At 38.1% G+C, this 13,654-nt stretch overlaps 5 protein-coding genes across 5 annotated transcripts; 3 read left to right on the top strand and 2 right to left on the bottom strand. All coding sequences in view use genetic code 12, as the record gives it.

The window, feature by feature from the left end:
- Positions 1 to 281: 281 nt before the first annotated feature.
- SEC7 (guanine nucleotide exchange protein for ADP-robosylation factor) lies at positions 282 to 6,020 on the top strand (the record flags this gene model as incomplete). Its single annotated transcript, XM_001526285.1, has 1 exon — positions 282 to 6,020. The coding sequence occupies one exon, from the start codon at positions 282 to 284 to the stop codon at positions 6,018 to 6,020; it is 5,739 nt and encodes a 1,912-aa protein (XP_001526335.2).
- Positions 6,021 to 6,722: 702 nt separating this feature from the next.
- PVL30_003730 (uncharacterized protein) lies at positions 6,723 to 8,089 on the top strand (the record flags this gene model as incomplete). Its single annotated transcript, XM_001526286.1, has 2 exons — positions 6,723 to 6,740; positions 7,265 to 8,089. 2 exons carry the CDS (start codon positions 6,723 to 6,725, stop codon positions 8,087 to 8,089), a joined length of 843 nt encoding a protein of 280 aa, XP_001526336.1.
- Positions 8,090 to 8,950: 861 nt separating this feature from the next.
- Positions 8,951 to 10,801, top strand: PVL30_003731 (uncharacterized protein; the record flags this gene model as incomplete). The annotated part of the gene is made up of 1 exon (XM_001526287.1): positions 8,951 to 10,801. One exon carries the CDS (start codon positions 8,951 to 8,953, stop codon positions 10,799 to 10,801), a length of 1,851 nt encoding a protein of 616 aa, XP_001526337.2.
- Positions 10,802 to 11,160: 359 nt separating this feature from the next.
- Positions 11,161 to 11,964, bottom strand: ARV1 (sterol homeostasis protein; the record flags this gene model as incomplete). Its single annotated transcript, XM_001526288.1, has 1 exon — positions 11,161 to 11,964. The coding sequence occupies one exon, from the start codon at positions 11,962 to 11,964 to the stop codon at positions 11,161 to 11,163; it is 804 nt and encodes a 267-aa protein (XP_001526338.2).
- A 318-nt stretch (positions 11,965 to 12,282) lies between these two features.
- On the bottom strand, positions 12,283 to 13,488 carry PVL30_003733 (uncharacterized protein; the record flags this gene model as incomplete). Its single annotated transcript, XM_001526289.1, has 1 exon — positions 12,283 to 13,488. One exon carries the CDS (start codon positions 13,486 to 13,488, stop codon positions 12,283 to 12,285), a length of 1,206 nt encoding a protein of 401 aa, XP_001526339.2.
- Positions 13,489 to 13,654: the final 166 nt, after the last annotated feature.

The raw sequence follows: 13,654 nt of genomic DNA on the forward strand, positions 1-13,654 counted from the left end.
ACAACGACAGGGACAACATGACGGAAAATCAAAGAAAGAGGGGGGGGGGGGGGAAAGGAGAGAGAGAGAGAGAGAGAGAGAGAGAGAGGTAGAAAGCGAAAAGTGAGTGTGAAATTGAGGGACAAAGAAAAAACCCAATTTCGCGTTAGTTTGAAATCAGCATCAACGACGATAATTTAGTGAGGGAAATTTAAATTTAAATTTAAATTGTAGTTATTGTTGTTGTTGTTGTTATCAGTTATTTTACAAAGCCAACAGCATTATACTTTTCCACCCAACACATGTCGCTAGACAATCAATTGGTAGACTCAAACGAGGTCTCCTCATCACCGACTGATGTTAAGAGTGTAGAATTACAAGACGACGTCCAAGAAAACTCTCGAGATATCGACACTGCCACCTCGACTCAAACCCTGGAATCACCAACAAACAATGATGTAAAAGATCAACTTCAATCCCAGCATCGAAATGTGAATGGAAGTGGAAACGAAAATGTTATTGAGACAGGAACTAAAGAGAATGATGAAAACAAGGGTGATGTTTCTGAAACAGTGGCCAAGACGAACGGTACGGCCATAGAGGAACTGAATCAAGAAGACCAACAACAAAATGAATCATCAGAGGCAGATTCTTCTGCTAGTAAAATTATAAATCCAGATGCAAGTACAAATGCAATTACCAACGAGCCAGTCGAAACACCAACTGTTGTTATTGGTGATAATAACGACGAAAGCACACAAGCAGCCACTGCTCACAACCATCATCGTCAACCATCATCAACGTCATTAACCTCTACGGCAAGAGTGGAAAATTATCAAATCTTCAAAAAGGTTTTTGAACAAATTCTCACAGGAAAGGAAGCGAAAAAGGATGAGCTGTTAAAGAAATCTATAGAGATTGCTCTTAAATCCCTCGAGACATCTAATGAACGCAGTCCACTTGTTATTTTTAAAGCACTTAAGGCATGCTGTGAACACTCTTCTGTGGACCTCAAATTGAAAGCTGTTGACTTGTTTGCAAAATTGTTTGATTATTCGCAATTTGACGATAACTCTGAAAAGACAACCCTCACAAATAATTCAGTCGCCGTTATTGCAACTTGCTTTGAAGGCGAAGGTACCGACCCTGAACTTGAGTTGCAAGTTGTGAGGGCATTAATGCATTCAATCTTACTTATGCCTTGCCACGGAGCCGCTTTGTTGCAAGCCGTGCGACAAATATACAACATTTTTATCTTTTCGTTAACGGCAAGGAACCAAGCAGTTGCTCAAGGAACTTTAACCCAAGTAATCAGTGCAATTTTCTCACGTGTACAGGACTTGACGGTAAAGCGCACAAAAAACGAAAGCTCATTGGACTTGAAACTTGGGTCAGCACTGCAAACGAATTTGAATGGAAATGGAACGACAAAAGAAGAGCAAAAACAAGAGCGAGAGCAAGAGCAAGAGCAAGAGCAAGAAAAATTGACCTTAACGAATTTGGAGAATATCAACAACACTTCTGAAATTGATTACGACCAAATTGCTCCAGACGATAATGACGCTGATGTTGCAGTCAAGGATGCATTTTTGATATTCAGGGCAATGTGCAAATTATCTATCAAGTCATTGGACAGCAGCACCATTGACATGAAGTCACATTCAGTGAGGTCTAAGTTGTTATCCTTGCACACCATCCATACAATTCTTAAAGATCATATTGACGTATTCTTAAGCCACGATGTTGTGATTAGATCAGGAAGCGCGAATGAAAAAGTGAGATTGGTAGATGCTGTGCGTCAGTACATCAACTTGGCACTTTCCAAAAATGCGGCTTCAGTATTGGCACCAGTTTTTGAACTTTCATTGGAAATATTTTGGATCATTATTTCGAACTTGAGGTCGGAGTTTAAAAGAGAAATTCCTGTTTTTTGGGATGAGATATACTTTCCCGTGGCAGAGATGAAATCATCTAGTCCACACCAGAAAAGGTACCTCCTTTCCATAATCGAACGCCTTTGTAATGATTCGCGATGTATTATTGAGTTTTATCTCAATTATGATTGCGACAGTAATATGCCAAACATTTGCGAAAGCCTTATTGACTACTTGACCAAACTTTCATTACTGAAAGTAGACGTTACCCAGTTACAGAAGCAAGCGTTTATAGAAAACAGACGTAAGGGAATATCTGTATACGACGTGGGCAAGATATCCAACTTGACTAGCAGTACAATGTCTTCCAAACCACCAGAACCTGAGATTTATGAATTGTTCCCAGTTGAGCATGCACTAAAAATGACAGCTCTTAGTAGCTTGGTGGCATTTTTGCGTTCAATGTACTCTTGGGCGCAAAGAGGTATTATAAATGGTACTTCAAAGCTGCCAGCCATGGATAGCAACAATGCTTCATTCCTATCCTTGAGCAGGGATCGATCAGATTCAAATAATACATCTGCAAATATAAGTCGAAACCAATCATTTATTAACAGTGGTACTGATGCAGAAAATACTGCCATCAATGAAATCGAACAATTTGAAAGTCAAAAGCAAAGAAAAAAAGCTCTATTAGAGGGTATCAAACAATTCAATCAAAAAGCGAAAAAAGGTATCAACTATTTCATAACCCATGGTTTCATTAGAAACGATTCTCCAAGCGAAATTGCCAAATTTCTTCTTGAAACTGAAGGGTTGGACAAGGCCGTCATTGGGGAATACCTTGGCGAAGGAGACGAAAAGAATATTGCAATTATGCATGCATTTGTCGATCAGATGGAATTTGATAACTCTGCATTTGTTGACGCAATGAGACGTTTTTTGCAAGCTTTTAGATTACCTGGTGAAGCTCAAAAGATTGATAGGTTTTTATTAAAATTTGCTGAGCGATATGTGATGGGCAATCCTGGACTATTTGCCAATGCTGATACCGCTTATATTCTAGGCTACTCTGTGATTATGTTAAATACTGACTTACACTCGCCTCAAGTTAAAAATCGGATGTCATTTGAAAGCTTTGTTATGAATAACTCGGGTATCGATGATGGCAAAGACTTGCCAAAAGAGTTATTGGAAAGTATTTACAAGGAGATTCTTAATAATGAAATCAAGTTGCAATCAGAACAGCACGCTGCATTGCTTGCCGGTGATATTACAATTGCGTCTAATTCCGCACAACCATTGGGTTTTTTTGGCAGTAGGAACTTGGCTCGTGAAGCATACATTTATGCATCAAAAGAGATGTCAACGAAAGCAGAAAAACTCACTAAGCAACTAGGCTCTAGAAGTGGTGTTGATGCCTCAGATATAAAGTTCCACGCCGCATCAAGTGTATTGCACGTCAAGTCAATATTTGATACATTGTGGATGTCAATATTAGCAGGACTCACACCTCCATTCAAGGAATATGATGAGGACTATGTAGCAAAAGCATGTTTGGAAGGTATTAAATTATCGATACGCATTGCCTGCATGTTTGACTTGGAATATGCACGTGCATCTTTTATTGGAGCTTTAGTTCAGTTTCAGAATTTGAACAATTACGAAGAGATGAAACGTAAAAGTGTTGATGCCATATACATTATGCTTGAGTTAGCAGTAACCGAAGGCAACAATCTTGGCAATGCGTGGACACAAATCTTAACTTCTATATCACAAGTTGAGCGATTACAGTTGATTGCTCAAGGCGTGGATCGAGATACTATACCTGACTTGACAACCACAAAACTAGTCACACGCAGCTCAGTTGAAAGTCTGCGAACCAGCACTAGTTTCTTTAGCTCTTTTTCATCGCAAACTCCAGCTCAATTTGCATCGAGCAAATTCCATAATCAACATCTTTCATCTGAAGTTGCGAAGCTCCTTCTCAAAACTGATTTAGAAGTGGCTGTTGACAAGGTGTTCACCAATAGTGCGTCGCTTCTTGGCCGCAGTATAACTGAATTTGTCAAGGCCTTATCTACAGTGGCAAAGGAGGAAATTGATTCATCGGGAGATAGCTCCAATCCAAGAACTTATTCGTTACAGAAGTTTGTTGACATCTGTTACTACAACATGGATCGAATCAGATTGGAATGGTCTCAGCTTTGGGCCATTATGGGCGAGACATTTAATGTTTTGGGCTGTCATCCAAACAAGTCCATCCTGTTCTTTGCATTAGACTCATTGAGACAGCTCTCAATGAGATTCTTGGAGATTGAAGAGTTGTCGCATTTCAAGTTTCAAAAAGAATTTTTGAGGCCATTTGAGTATGCAATGACGCATAATAGGTCAGCCGAGGTTAAGGATTTGGTTTTGGAGTGTGCTAATAATATGATTTTGGCTCGTGCAGGTCAAATCAAATCTGGATGGAAAACTATTTTCAATGTTTGTACTGCTGCTGCTAGAGAGACTCGAGAATCTTTGGTGACAAAATCTTATAAGATGGCTATTTGGATTAACAAAGAGTACATCGAAGAGGTACACAAGCAGGACTCATTTGCTGATTTGGTTATTTGCTTTACAACTCTCGCCAAGAATGAGAAATTCCAAAGAATTAGTCTTTTGTCATTGGATGTGCTATCAAGACTCATTTATGAAATTGCTCAGCTTAGTTTTTTCAATATTACCAAGACAAATACCAAGGGTGACATAGAGGATGTAAAAGATTCGGAAAGTACAAAAAGTTTGGAAAATGGTGAAAATGGTGAAAATGGTGAAAATGATGAAAATGATGAAAATGATGAAAGTGCTGAATTAACTTTTAGAGCGCAGCAGTTGCGAAAATTATGGTTCCCAGTCTTGTTTGCTTTCCACGATATCATTATGACTGGTGAGGAATTGGAAGTCAGGTCCAAAGCATTGAGTAGTCTTTTCGACTTGTTAATGAAGTATGGAAAATTCTTTGATCAAAACTTTTGGAACACTATTTTTCACGAGCTTTTGTTTCCGATTTTTGATGTATTGCGTAACCATTGGGAACTCAATTTGGAAGTGTTGAATGATAAGTTGTCAGTGTGGTTATCCACAACGTTGATCCAGGCATTAAAGAGTATGGTTGATTTGTTTACATTTTACTTTGATGATTTGAACCACTTGCTTGGAGAGTACCTTGAGCTTGTCACATCTTGTATTTGCCAGGAAAATGATACTATTGCCAGAATTGGACGCGAATGCTTAACCATATTGTTACTTGATAACTCAAAAAGATTTAAAGAAAAAAACTGGGACGAAGTTACCATTGCATTGGGCAAATTATTTGATCTCACCACTGCAGTTGAGCTTTTCGAACTCGATCCACTTCGAAACAATATTGAAGATGGATCAGAAGGACAAGGGAATTGGAGTGAGGCAGATAACGAGGAGAGGGACGAGGCGGGAGAAGAGGGTCATGATGGTATTGGAAATGCATCAATTCTGCTTGGCCACGACAAAACAAAATCATCAAGACCCAGCATTAGAAAAAGTAAATCATCAATTGTTGTCAAAAGTGTTTTGCAATTGCTCATGATTCAAACGCTTTCAGAATTGCTTGAAAAGGATGAGTTTTACGATAGTATACCTTGTGATCAGTTGATGAAACTTGCAGGTTTACTCTTGCTGTCGTACAAGTTTGCCAAGGATTTTAACGACAATTATGACTTGAGAGTGCGTCTATGGAACTCAGGAATCATAGAAAGATTGCCCAACTTGTTAAAGCAGGAGTCTTCTGCCGCAGCAGTGTACATTAATATCATGTTCAGGATGTATTGCGACGATGACAAGACCTCACAGGAGTATAAAAACTCCATAATGGAGCAGTTGACACCATTATGTACTCTCATCACCAACAGATACTGTGAGTTTGATGAATCGAATCAACAGAAGAATATTAGTACATGGAAACCAGTAATTTCTGAAATCTTTGAAGGCTACGTTGAGTTGGATGACGACGATTTCAAAAAACATGGCCCCGAGTTGTATAAATTGGTGGTGAAGCTTTTGACAAAAAGCATGTCGGAAGAAATGAAAGGCGCAATACGCAGTTTCTTATCGAGAGTTGGAGAAGAGTTTGTTTACGGTGCGTAGTGTGTTGTGTGAGGTTTTAATTTTAGACTAGAGATCATGAGTGGATCAAAAGAGAATCGGAACAGTTGGAAAATAGAGGTAAACACACACATATATATATATGTAATTATAAAATGTAGTTGTAATTTGAAATTGAAATTGGAATAAAAAGTCATGATATAAGTTTGTTTCATTTTGTCTTTACTTGCTTTGCTGCAGTTCAATTTATAAAAAAACAAACAACAGAGAAAAACAAGAAGATTATCGTTTTTCAATCCTGATTATATCGTTCTGTGGCATCACTTATGCTATTACAATGATACGATAAATAGGTGTCTTGTATTATTTGTTTTTTTTTTTTCTTAATTTGTTTATTCCCCAGTCTGCAGCAATGGTTTCAGAACAAGTGGCTTTACAAACTTTCACTTCTTCTTCTTCCAAGTCTCGTGTGAACTACCAGAGCAAACTCTCTTTACGTTTTGGCCCACACCCCGCCTGCATATAAGCCTCTCCCACCACCATTTACCATCTAAAATTTTGCTGACTACTATTTTTTTTCTTTTCTCTTTTTTTTTTTTTTTTTTTGTCTTTTCGCACATTCAACGACGGACGAAGTTGAGGAAGCAAAAAAAAAAAAAAATCTCTATCGGAATTTTTCATCAACATTTCGATACTCTTTAGCTAAGAAATATTAGAAGCGAATTGAAAGATACAAAGCTCAGGATGTCATTTCAAAACAAAGTATGTTTCAAGATGAAAAGAAAATAAAAATAATGGTGGCTGATACGAGGTGTTTATATCAATTGGTGAGGGGGGTATCAATTTAAATACTTGGGTAGGGAGTTGGAGTTTAAAATCAAATTTTGAGAAAAGAAAAAAATGGGAGGAAAATAGCACGAGGGAACATGAAGCAGAATAGTATTGTTAAAACATTTGAAAATGGTGGTGGAATAACTTTTGCAGGGTTCAAATCTTGCTTGACAAACAATATATTCTTAGAAAGGAGAATGAAATATCACGGAGACTAGAAAAGATTTGAAAAGAATGAAAAAGTTTTTCCAAAAAAAAATTTATGTTTTAGAACTTGAGTCCTTGAGATTCGTTGTTTTTTTTTCTTTCTATTTTCTATTTTTTATTTTACATTTAATGTCCTGCTGCATCTCCCAATTATCATTGTTTGATTTGACTCCGGTGTTATTAATTTTCAGCAGTTACCATCGATTTCCATCGACTACTTTAAATACGCGATACTAACTTTGCCATAGAACTTGTACGACTTATTGGGTAACGACGTTGAGGACGACAGTGCTGCTCCATCCCTTCCAATCAAGGAAGTTGTGAGAAAAAACACTTCATCCAAGAAGGCTGACGTTCCTCCACCATCAGCTGACCCAGCAAAGGCCAAGAAAAAGTCTAAGCCAACTGGTAACGAAGGTGCTTTGAAGACCAAGAACACCAACAAAGATGCTCCAGTTCCTCAATCCACTGCCACCAAGCACCAAAAGAAGCCATTCGACCGTCACTCCAGATCAGGTAAGACCGACTCTGAAAAGAAATTGAAGCAAGGATGGGGTGAGAGCGATAGAAGAGAATTGGACGGAGAAGTTGAAGGTACCAGAGATGCTATTGCTGAATTGGAAGATGAGTCTGTTGAAGAAACTGAACCAGTTGACAACACTCCAAAGAAGTCTTTGCAAGAATACCTTGCCGAGCAAGAACAAAAGCAAAAAGAGTTGGATGGTGCTAAGAAATTGAGACAAGCCAACGAAGGTGCCGAACAAAAATGGACCGCCGAGCAAAGAATTGAAAAGCAACAAGAAGCTTACTTTGCATCTACCCACCAAAAGAAGGTTAAGGCCAAACAACCAAAAGAAAAGGTGTTTTTGGAAATTGAAGCTTCTTTCTCCGATGAGCAACAACAATTCAGAAACAACAACTCTAGAGGTGGCCCAAGAGGCGGTGCTAGAGGTGGCGCTAGAGGTGGTGTCAAGAGAGGTGGTGCCAGAGGTGGTGCTAGAGGTGGTCAAGGTGAAGCTAAAGCTAAAGCTACCAAGGCTGCTTTCAACGAGGAGAACTTCCCATCTTTGTAAACAGTCTAGCCCTGAGCAATGTGATCCATACCCCTTTCCACCGCTTTTCCATTAACACTTTTTGAGTCTTGCGTGCGGTGTATATATATGTATGTGTATATGTATACGTATATGTATATGCTAATCATTGCGTATAACTTCAGCAGTTGTTTAATGAATGTTTAACACGAAATCTGTATTCTCTGTATACATATACATACAAGTATATATATATATATATATATACATATATAAGTATATAAGTACATTTATGTATCGTAATACAAGAGGGTTTCGAAGAAAGTGAAATGTTTTGAACGATATAGATAACATTACAGTTACTATTGCAGAGCCAAACTTCATGGACTCTTGTAATGAAGTTTAGTGTAGACATGAAGAAATAAACAATAAATCTCTATTTCCTTTCGCTCTACTCATTATACCTAAAGCTTTTCATATATTCTTCTAGTGTTTTTCTTTTCTTAATTGTGGCAAGGGAGACTCAGTTGAAATTCCCAAAGAAGTAGAAGCCAGTGATTAGCGTCTGTTTTGTCATATGCAGATTCAAGATGGGCTGAGAAAGTGAAGGAGGGGGGGAAAAAAAAATGAGGAAGGTAGCGATTTCCTTTGGAATCCCCTTTGCTCCCCCCGCATTCTTGGCTAAGCAATGAATTCCAACATACACAGCAACGTATGTACAACTTTTGACTATATATATATACATACATACATATATATATATACCATAGAATTGGCAACATCATTCCATAAAAACACCAGTCTTTTATTTTTATTACTTTTTCCTTCACCTCCTTCTTCTTTTTTAATCTTTTTTTTTTCTTTATTTTATATTGGACCACCACACAGTGAAACTATTTATCAATGGAGAATGAGTCAAACTTTGACCAGAGCAGACCACCGAGTCAAAGTCTGAGCCTGAGCCAGACTCTGAGATCTGGCGGGAAACGGTCCTTCTATCGCAATTTGGCAGTCAATTTGGCAAACACCGCAGTGACAAAAGGTAACAACATCATTCAAAAAAATCCGGGAAGTAAACGGGCAATTGCAGCTGGTACTGCATCCACCATATTGGAGATGGGTATTGATCGTTACGGTAATTTGGTAGATGATTCATCAAGGTCACTACCATCATCGATGGGTCGTCATGGATCGGTTGATCTAACAGAAGAACAGATTAATCATATAGCCTCAATGGCTGAATCTGCAGATGAAGCAAAGAGTCCAAAGCAAAGTAACACACAACATTTTGCAGATAAATTGATTGAAAAACTCTTACGCTCTAGCTTACCTGACGAAGTACCCGAAAAAGAACTATTTGAAGAACGATTGAATAACCCCGACCGCGTGAAAAGGCCTGGGTTGTCCTTTCCCATATTGATTTCTAATTTGAAGCAATTGGGCTCAAAGATGACCAACTTGTTTGCTTTGCAATACGAAATAATCAACATTGTTGCTTGGAGAAAACCAAACAAGACATTGAGTGTGTTGGTTCTTTACACTGCAGCTTGTATGTGGCCACACTTGATACTCGTTTATCCATTACTCTTTGTCTTATTTGGCATGTTGCTTCCAGGATACACACATCGTCACCCTCCTCGTAGGCCTGACTTGATCAAAGTGAAAAGCAGAGGTCAGTCTCTCTTTAAATTTTTGAATGCTACTGAAGAAACAAGCATTGTTGAAGATTTAGTCGACACGGAGTACTTGAAAGAAGATGCAGACATTGCCGACGTTAATTCTACTTCGTACACAATGTCCGAAGCCGAATCAGATAATACTAAGGCATCCACAGCAGTATCAGTTTCTAGTCAAGGAGGTACCGAGAGTTCAGAGAAACTGGATAAAAAGAAGGAAGTTTCTAAAAGACGGAAACGTAACCTTGACTTATTAGTTAACTTGAGAGATATGCAAAACTCAATGACTGATTTACTTAAATTGATTGAAGAGGGTGAAACATTTTACTACGAAACTGCAGGTTTCAAAGATGAGCGATTATCAACGTTTATATTCTATGGGGTTTTGGTAGCTACATTTGGTGCTATTTTCTTTGGTCAATTTATCCCTTGGAGACTTATTTTTATCCAGAGTGGATGGATTGGTTTGACTTTGTGCCATCCAAAAGTGAAGAAGTTCTTGGTTGACTTTGGTGCAGCTAAAAAGAGAAGAAGCAAGGTTATTCAAAGGAATGCAGAAGCAGCTCAAAAAGCTGATCCAACGGCTGAAACAACTTCAAATAAAGGGTTGAAACAACTTTTGACTCAGCTTGACAGAAATGATATCATTGTTGATGACTCTCCCGAAGTTAGACTTGTTGAAGTTTACGAGCTTGAAATCAAAAGTATTTTGCAAAATGATTGGAAATTTTACCGTTATTCAAATACCATCTATGATCGTCTGAACAAAAATAGATTGTCTGGCAAGCGACCACCAGGAGTAGACCACCTTTCAAAAGTTTTCCCACCTACTGACTGGAAATTCGACGCCGAGTTTGTAAACAAATGGGTGTTGGATACAAACCCGATGGATTTTATAAAACAAAGAACTTTGGATGCAAGCTTATTTGTCATTAAAGATGATGAAAATGAAGGTTGGATTTACGATAACATGAAGAATGTAGTGAATCTGGAAATTGTTTACGAATTCAGAAGAAGAAGGCTTTATAGAGAGTGCTTCCGGTATGGAAAATCCCATCGAAAGCCCGCTATAAAATAGACAAAGGTGAAGATAGAGACAGCGACAGAGACAGAGACAGAAATAGTGGTAGAGATTGAGACAGAGATAGAGATTGAGACAGAAATAGAAATAGAGATAAAGATAGAGAAATTGCAATAGAGAGGCTTGAGCATGATTTTTTTTTTTTTCAGAAAAAGCATAACATTGTATTTAAAGTTTTCTAGAACTCAATGAGGAAGTGGAGAGGCACGATATAAGCTGCAATACGAATAGATTGTCGCTGGTGGATTCAAATAAACGAAAAAAAAAAGAGAAGAGAAGAAAAGAATTGAAAAGAATTGAAAATGTTTAAAAAACAAATTGTTTGCATGATGCAGCAATTAAATTTTGTTATTAATTCACAGCGAAATATAGGATACGGCAAAATCATCAAACTTTTGAACAAATATGCTAGCTACACTTTTAGCGATAATCACGGTAGCAATCACAGACGTGTAGCTTTCCTGAGTAACAATTTGCAACGCTTCAATGATGTATAGTATACTAATCAAATCAAGCACTTGTCTCATCGTAGAAGCATCGAATGGCCAAATCATGGTTAAAATTCGAAATAATTTTATTGCGCCAGCAACTAAAGTAGTTATAAAAAGCACCGACACGTAATGTTGTGTTCCGTCTTCTGATTTAATAGTCCGTCGTACATCTTTCATATTCTCAATTCGGCTATCCAGCTTCAATCCCAATTGAAACACATACCTAGATATTAGATAAATTGTTCCATTAAAAATAATGTTTTTGACAGTGATTTCTAGTATAAAAAACAAATATTGTATAATCAATGGTTGTGAAAGCACCCGCAGTATAACTTGGGAATGCTTAAACTCTTTCTCGTATGTGGCCCAGGACAAATAAACCTCAAGCAATGTGATCAAACTTGCCAATTTGAGCAAATAGCGGTGTTTGGCAAAAAATCCACTTTCCGGATTAGCATCGATCTCGCTTTCCGTGATGTTATAGGCCAAGTGTCTATATGCCCCCTTTTTCAATAATAGCAAATCAAGAAAGAGTATCACAGAGTCGTACTCAACGTATTTGTCGCATATTTTAAAACATCGTGGGCACGGCGTAAGCTTGATGTAGTCGCTTTTATAGATAGAATATAGTTTAGTGATTCCCTTTTGTCCACACTCTACACATATCATTGGGGTGTTGATTGGTTAGTATAGATTTCTGTTAAAAAAATGCATCTGAAAAGCGCAAAACCAAAAGTAAGATTACATACAGAAACAGAGACGAAACAAAAAAAATTAAAAAAAAAATATTTATATAAATATATATAAAAATAATTTAACAATACATTTAGTTCAAAGATAACTGAAACTAAAAAAAAGAAAAAATGTATGAAACACCTAGTTTAATCAAGGTTTTTCACGATTTTGGCGAAATTGTTTGTTTGTTACATTACTATTCATTCACGTCTCAACTATTTACTTTGTAGTCACTTACTCTACACTCGTTTTTTAGCACCAAGCTGCTGGTGGAGCCATATCGGGGACTTTTCCAAGTTCAAAAACGTTGGCTTGAAAAGCAGCTTGGTACACTTGCTTTAGACTATCTGATAATTTGTCGAATCTCGCACTTCTTGGATCTGAACTGCTTTTGGTTGAATCTTGCACAAGTGAGACACCTTCAATGTTGTTTTTAGTTGAAGAAGCGAAAGGGTTCTCCACGTTTGTTGTATTTTGCGATGCGCCGAATGGTTGTTGTTGTTGTGGCTGTTGCTGTTGCAGCAACAGCACGTTCGGATTTTGATTCAGAGTGAATGAGAAAAAAGGCACTGCTGATGTATTCAGCTGACCAAAAGCTCCCAGTGATAATTTTGTGCTTTGCTGGTTGCTTGCACTAAACGCAGAAGGAACAGTAGAAGATGCCCCAAAGCTATTTTGCCCACTTTGGCCATTTTGATTATTCTGAAACGCTGTAGCTGTGTTTGTATTTCCAAATCCAGCTGGTTGAGAAGAATTGGTACCACTCAACGCACCAAATGGAGAACTAGTATTGGTGGGTTGGTTTTGAGACAGAGTCGATGTAGATGGCTGACCAAATGCACCAAAAGCCCCCAGACTGCTGGAAAACCCACTGTTTCCAAATACAGATTGAGTTGTCAAAGGAGCGGTAGCAGCACTATTACTACTACTAGTAGTTGTATTATTTGCTGGTTGGTTCTGAAATATTGACAGAGACTGGCTAGAATTCTGGTTTAGAGATGCAAACGGCAGTTGTGTGCTTTGTTGCGAAGCTCCATTCAGAGGTTTACCAAATGCAGCTCCACCAAATGCACCAAAGTTGCTACTTGTCTTTGCGCCTCCTGTACCAAAAGATGATTGTCCGAACCCAGTGCCTCCAAATCCGGAGCTGCCAAAACCTGAGCTGCCTGCAGCCGTATTATTAGGCGTTGTTGTAGAAGTTGCTCCACCACTGTTGCCGAAACCTGAACTGCCAAAAGCTGAATTGCCAAAGGTTGAGTTTCCAAAGCCTGAACTGCCAAAGCCTGAGTTCTTCGTATCAGCATTAGCTTTGCCAAATCCAGAAGACCCAAACCCCGAGGAGCCAAATGCCGATTGATTCGTACTGTTTGTACCAAATGGATTCGCTTTGGCAGAATTACCTGTTGCAAATGGATTTGATTGTGCTGATGATGATCCGAACCCCAGTGTTCCAAACATGTTTATTCATACAAAGAAGCTTGCTTGTGATGTGTGTTTTTATGTCATGTTTTTCAGTGAGAAACCATCTTTATAATTGCGCGGCTACTAGCAAAAAATTATATATATATATATATATATATATATAAAAATACACATGTACATAAATGTACAGAAATGTATATAA

This window comes from Lodderomyces elongisporus, chromosome 4 (assembly GCF_030384665.1).
Source record: "Lodderomyces elongisporus chromosome 4, complete sequence".
NCBI lineage: Eukaryota > Fungi > Ascomycota > Pichiomycetes > Serinales > Debaryomycetaceae > Lodderomyces > Lodderomyces elongisporus.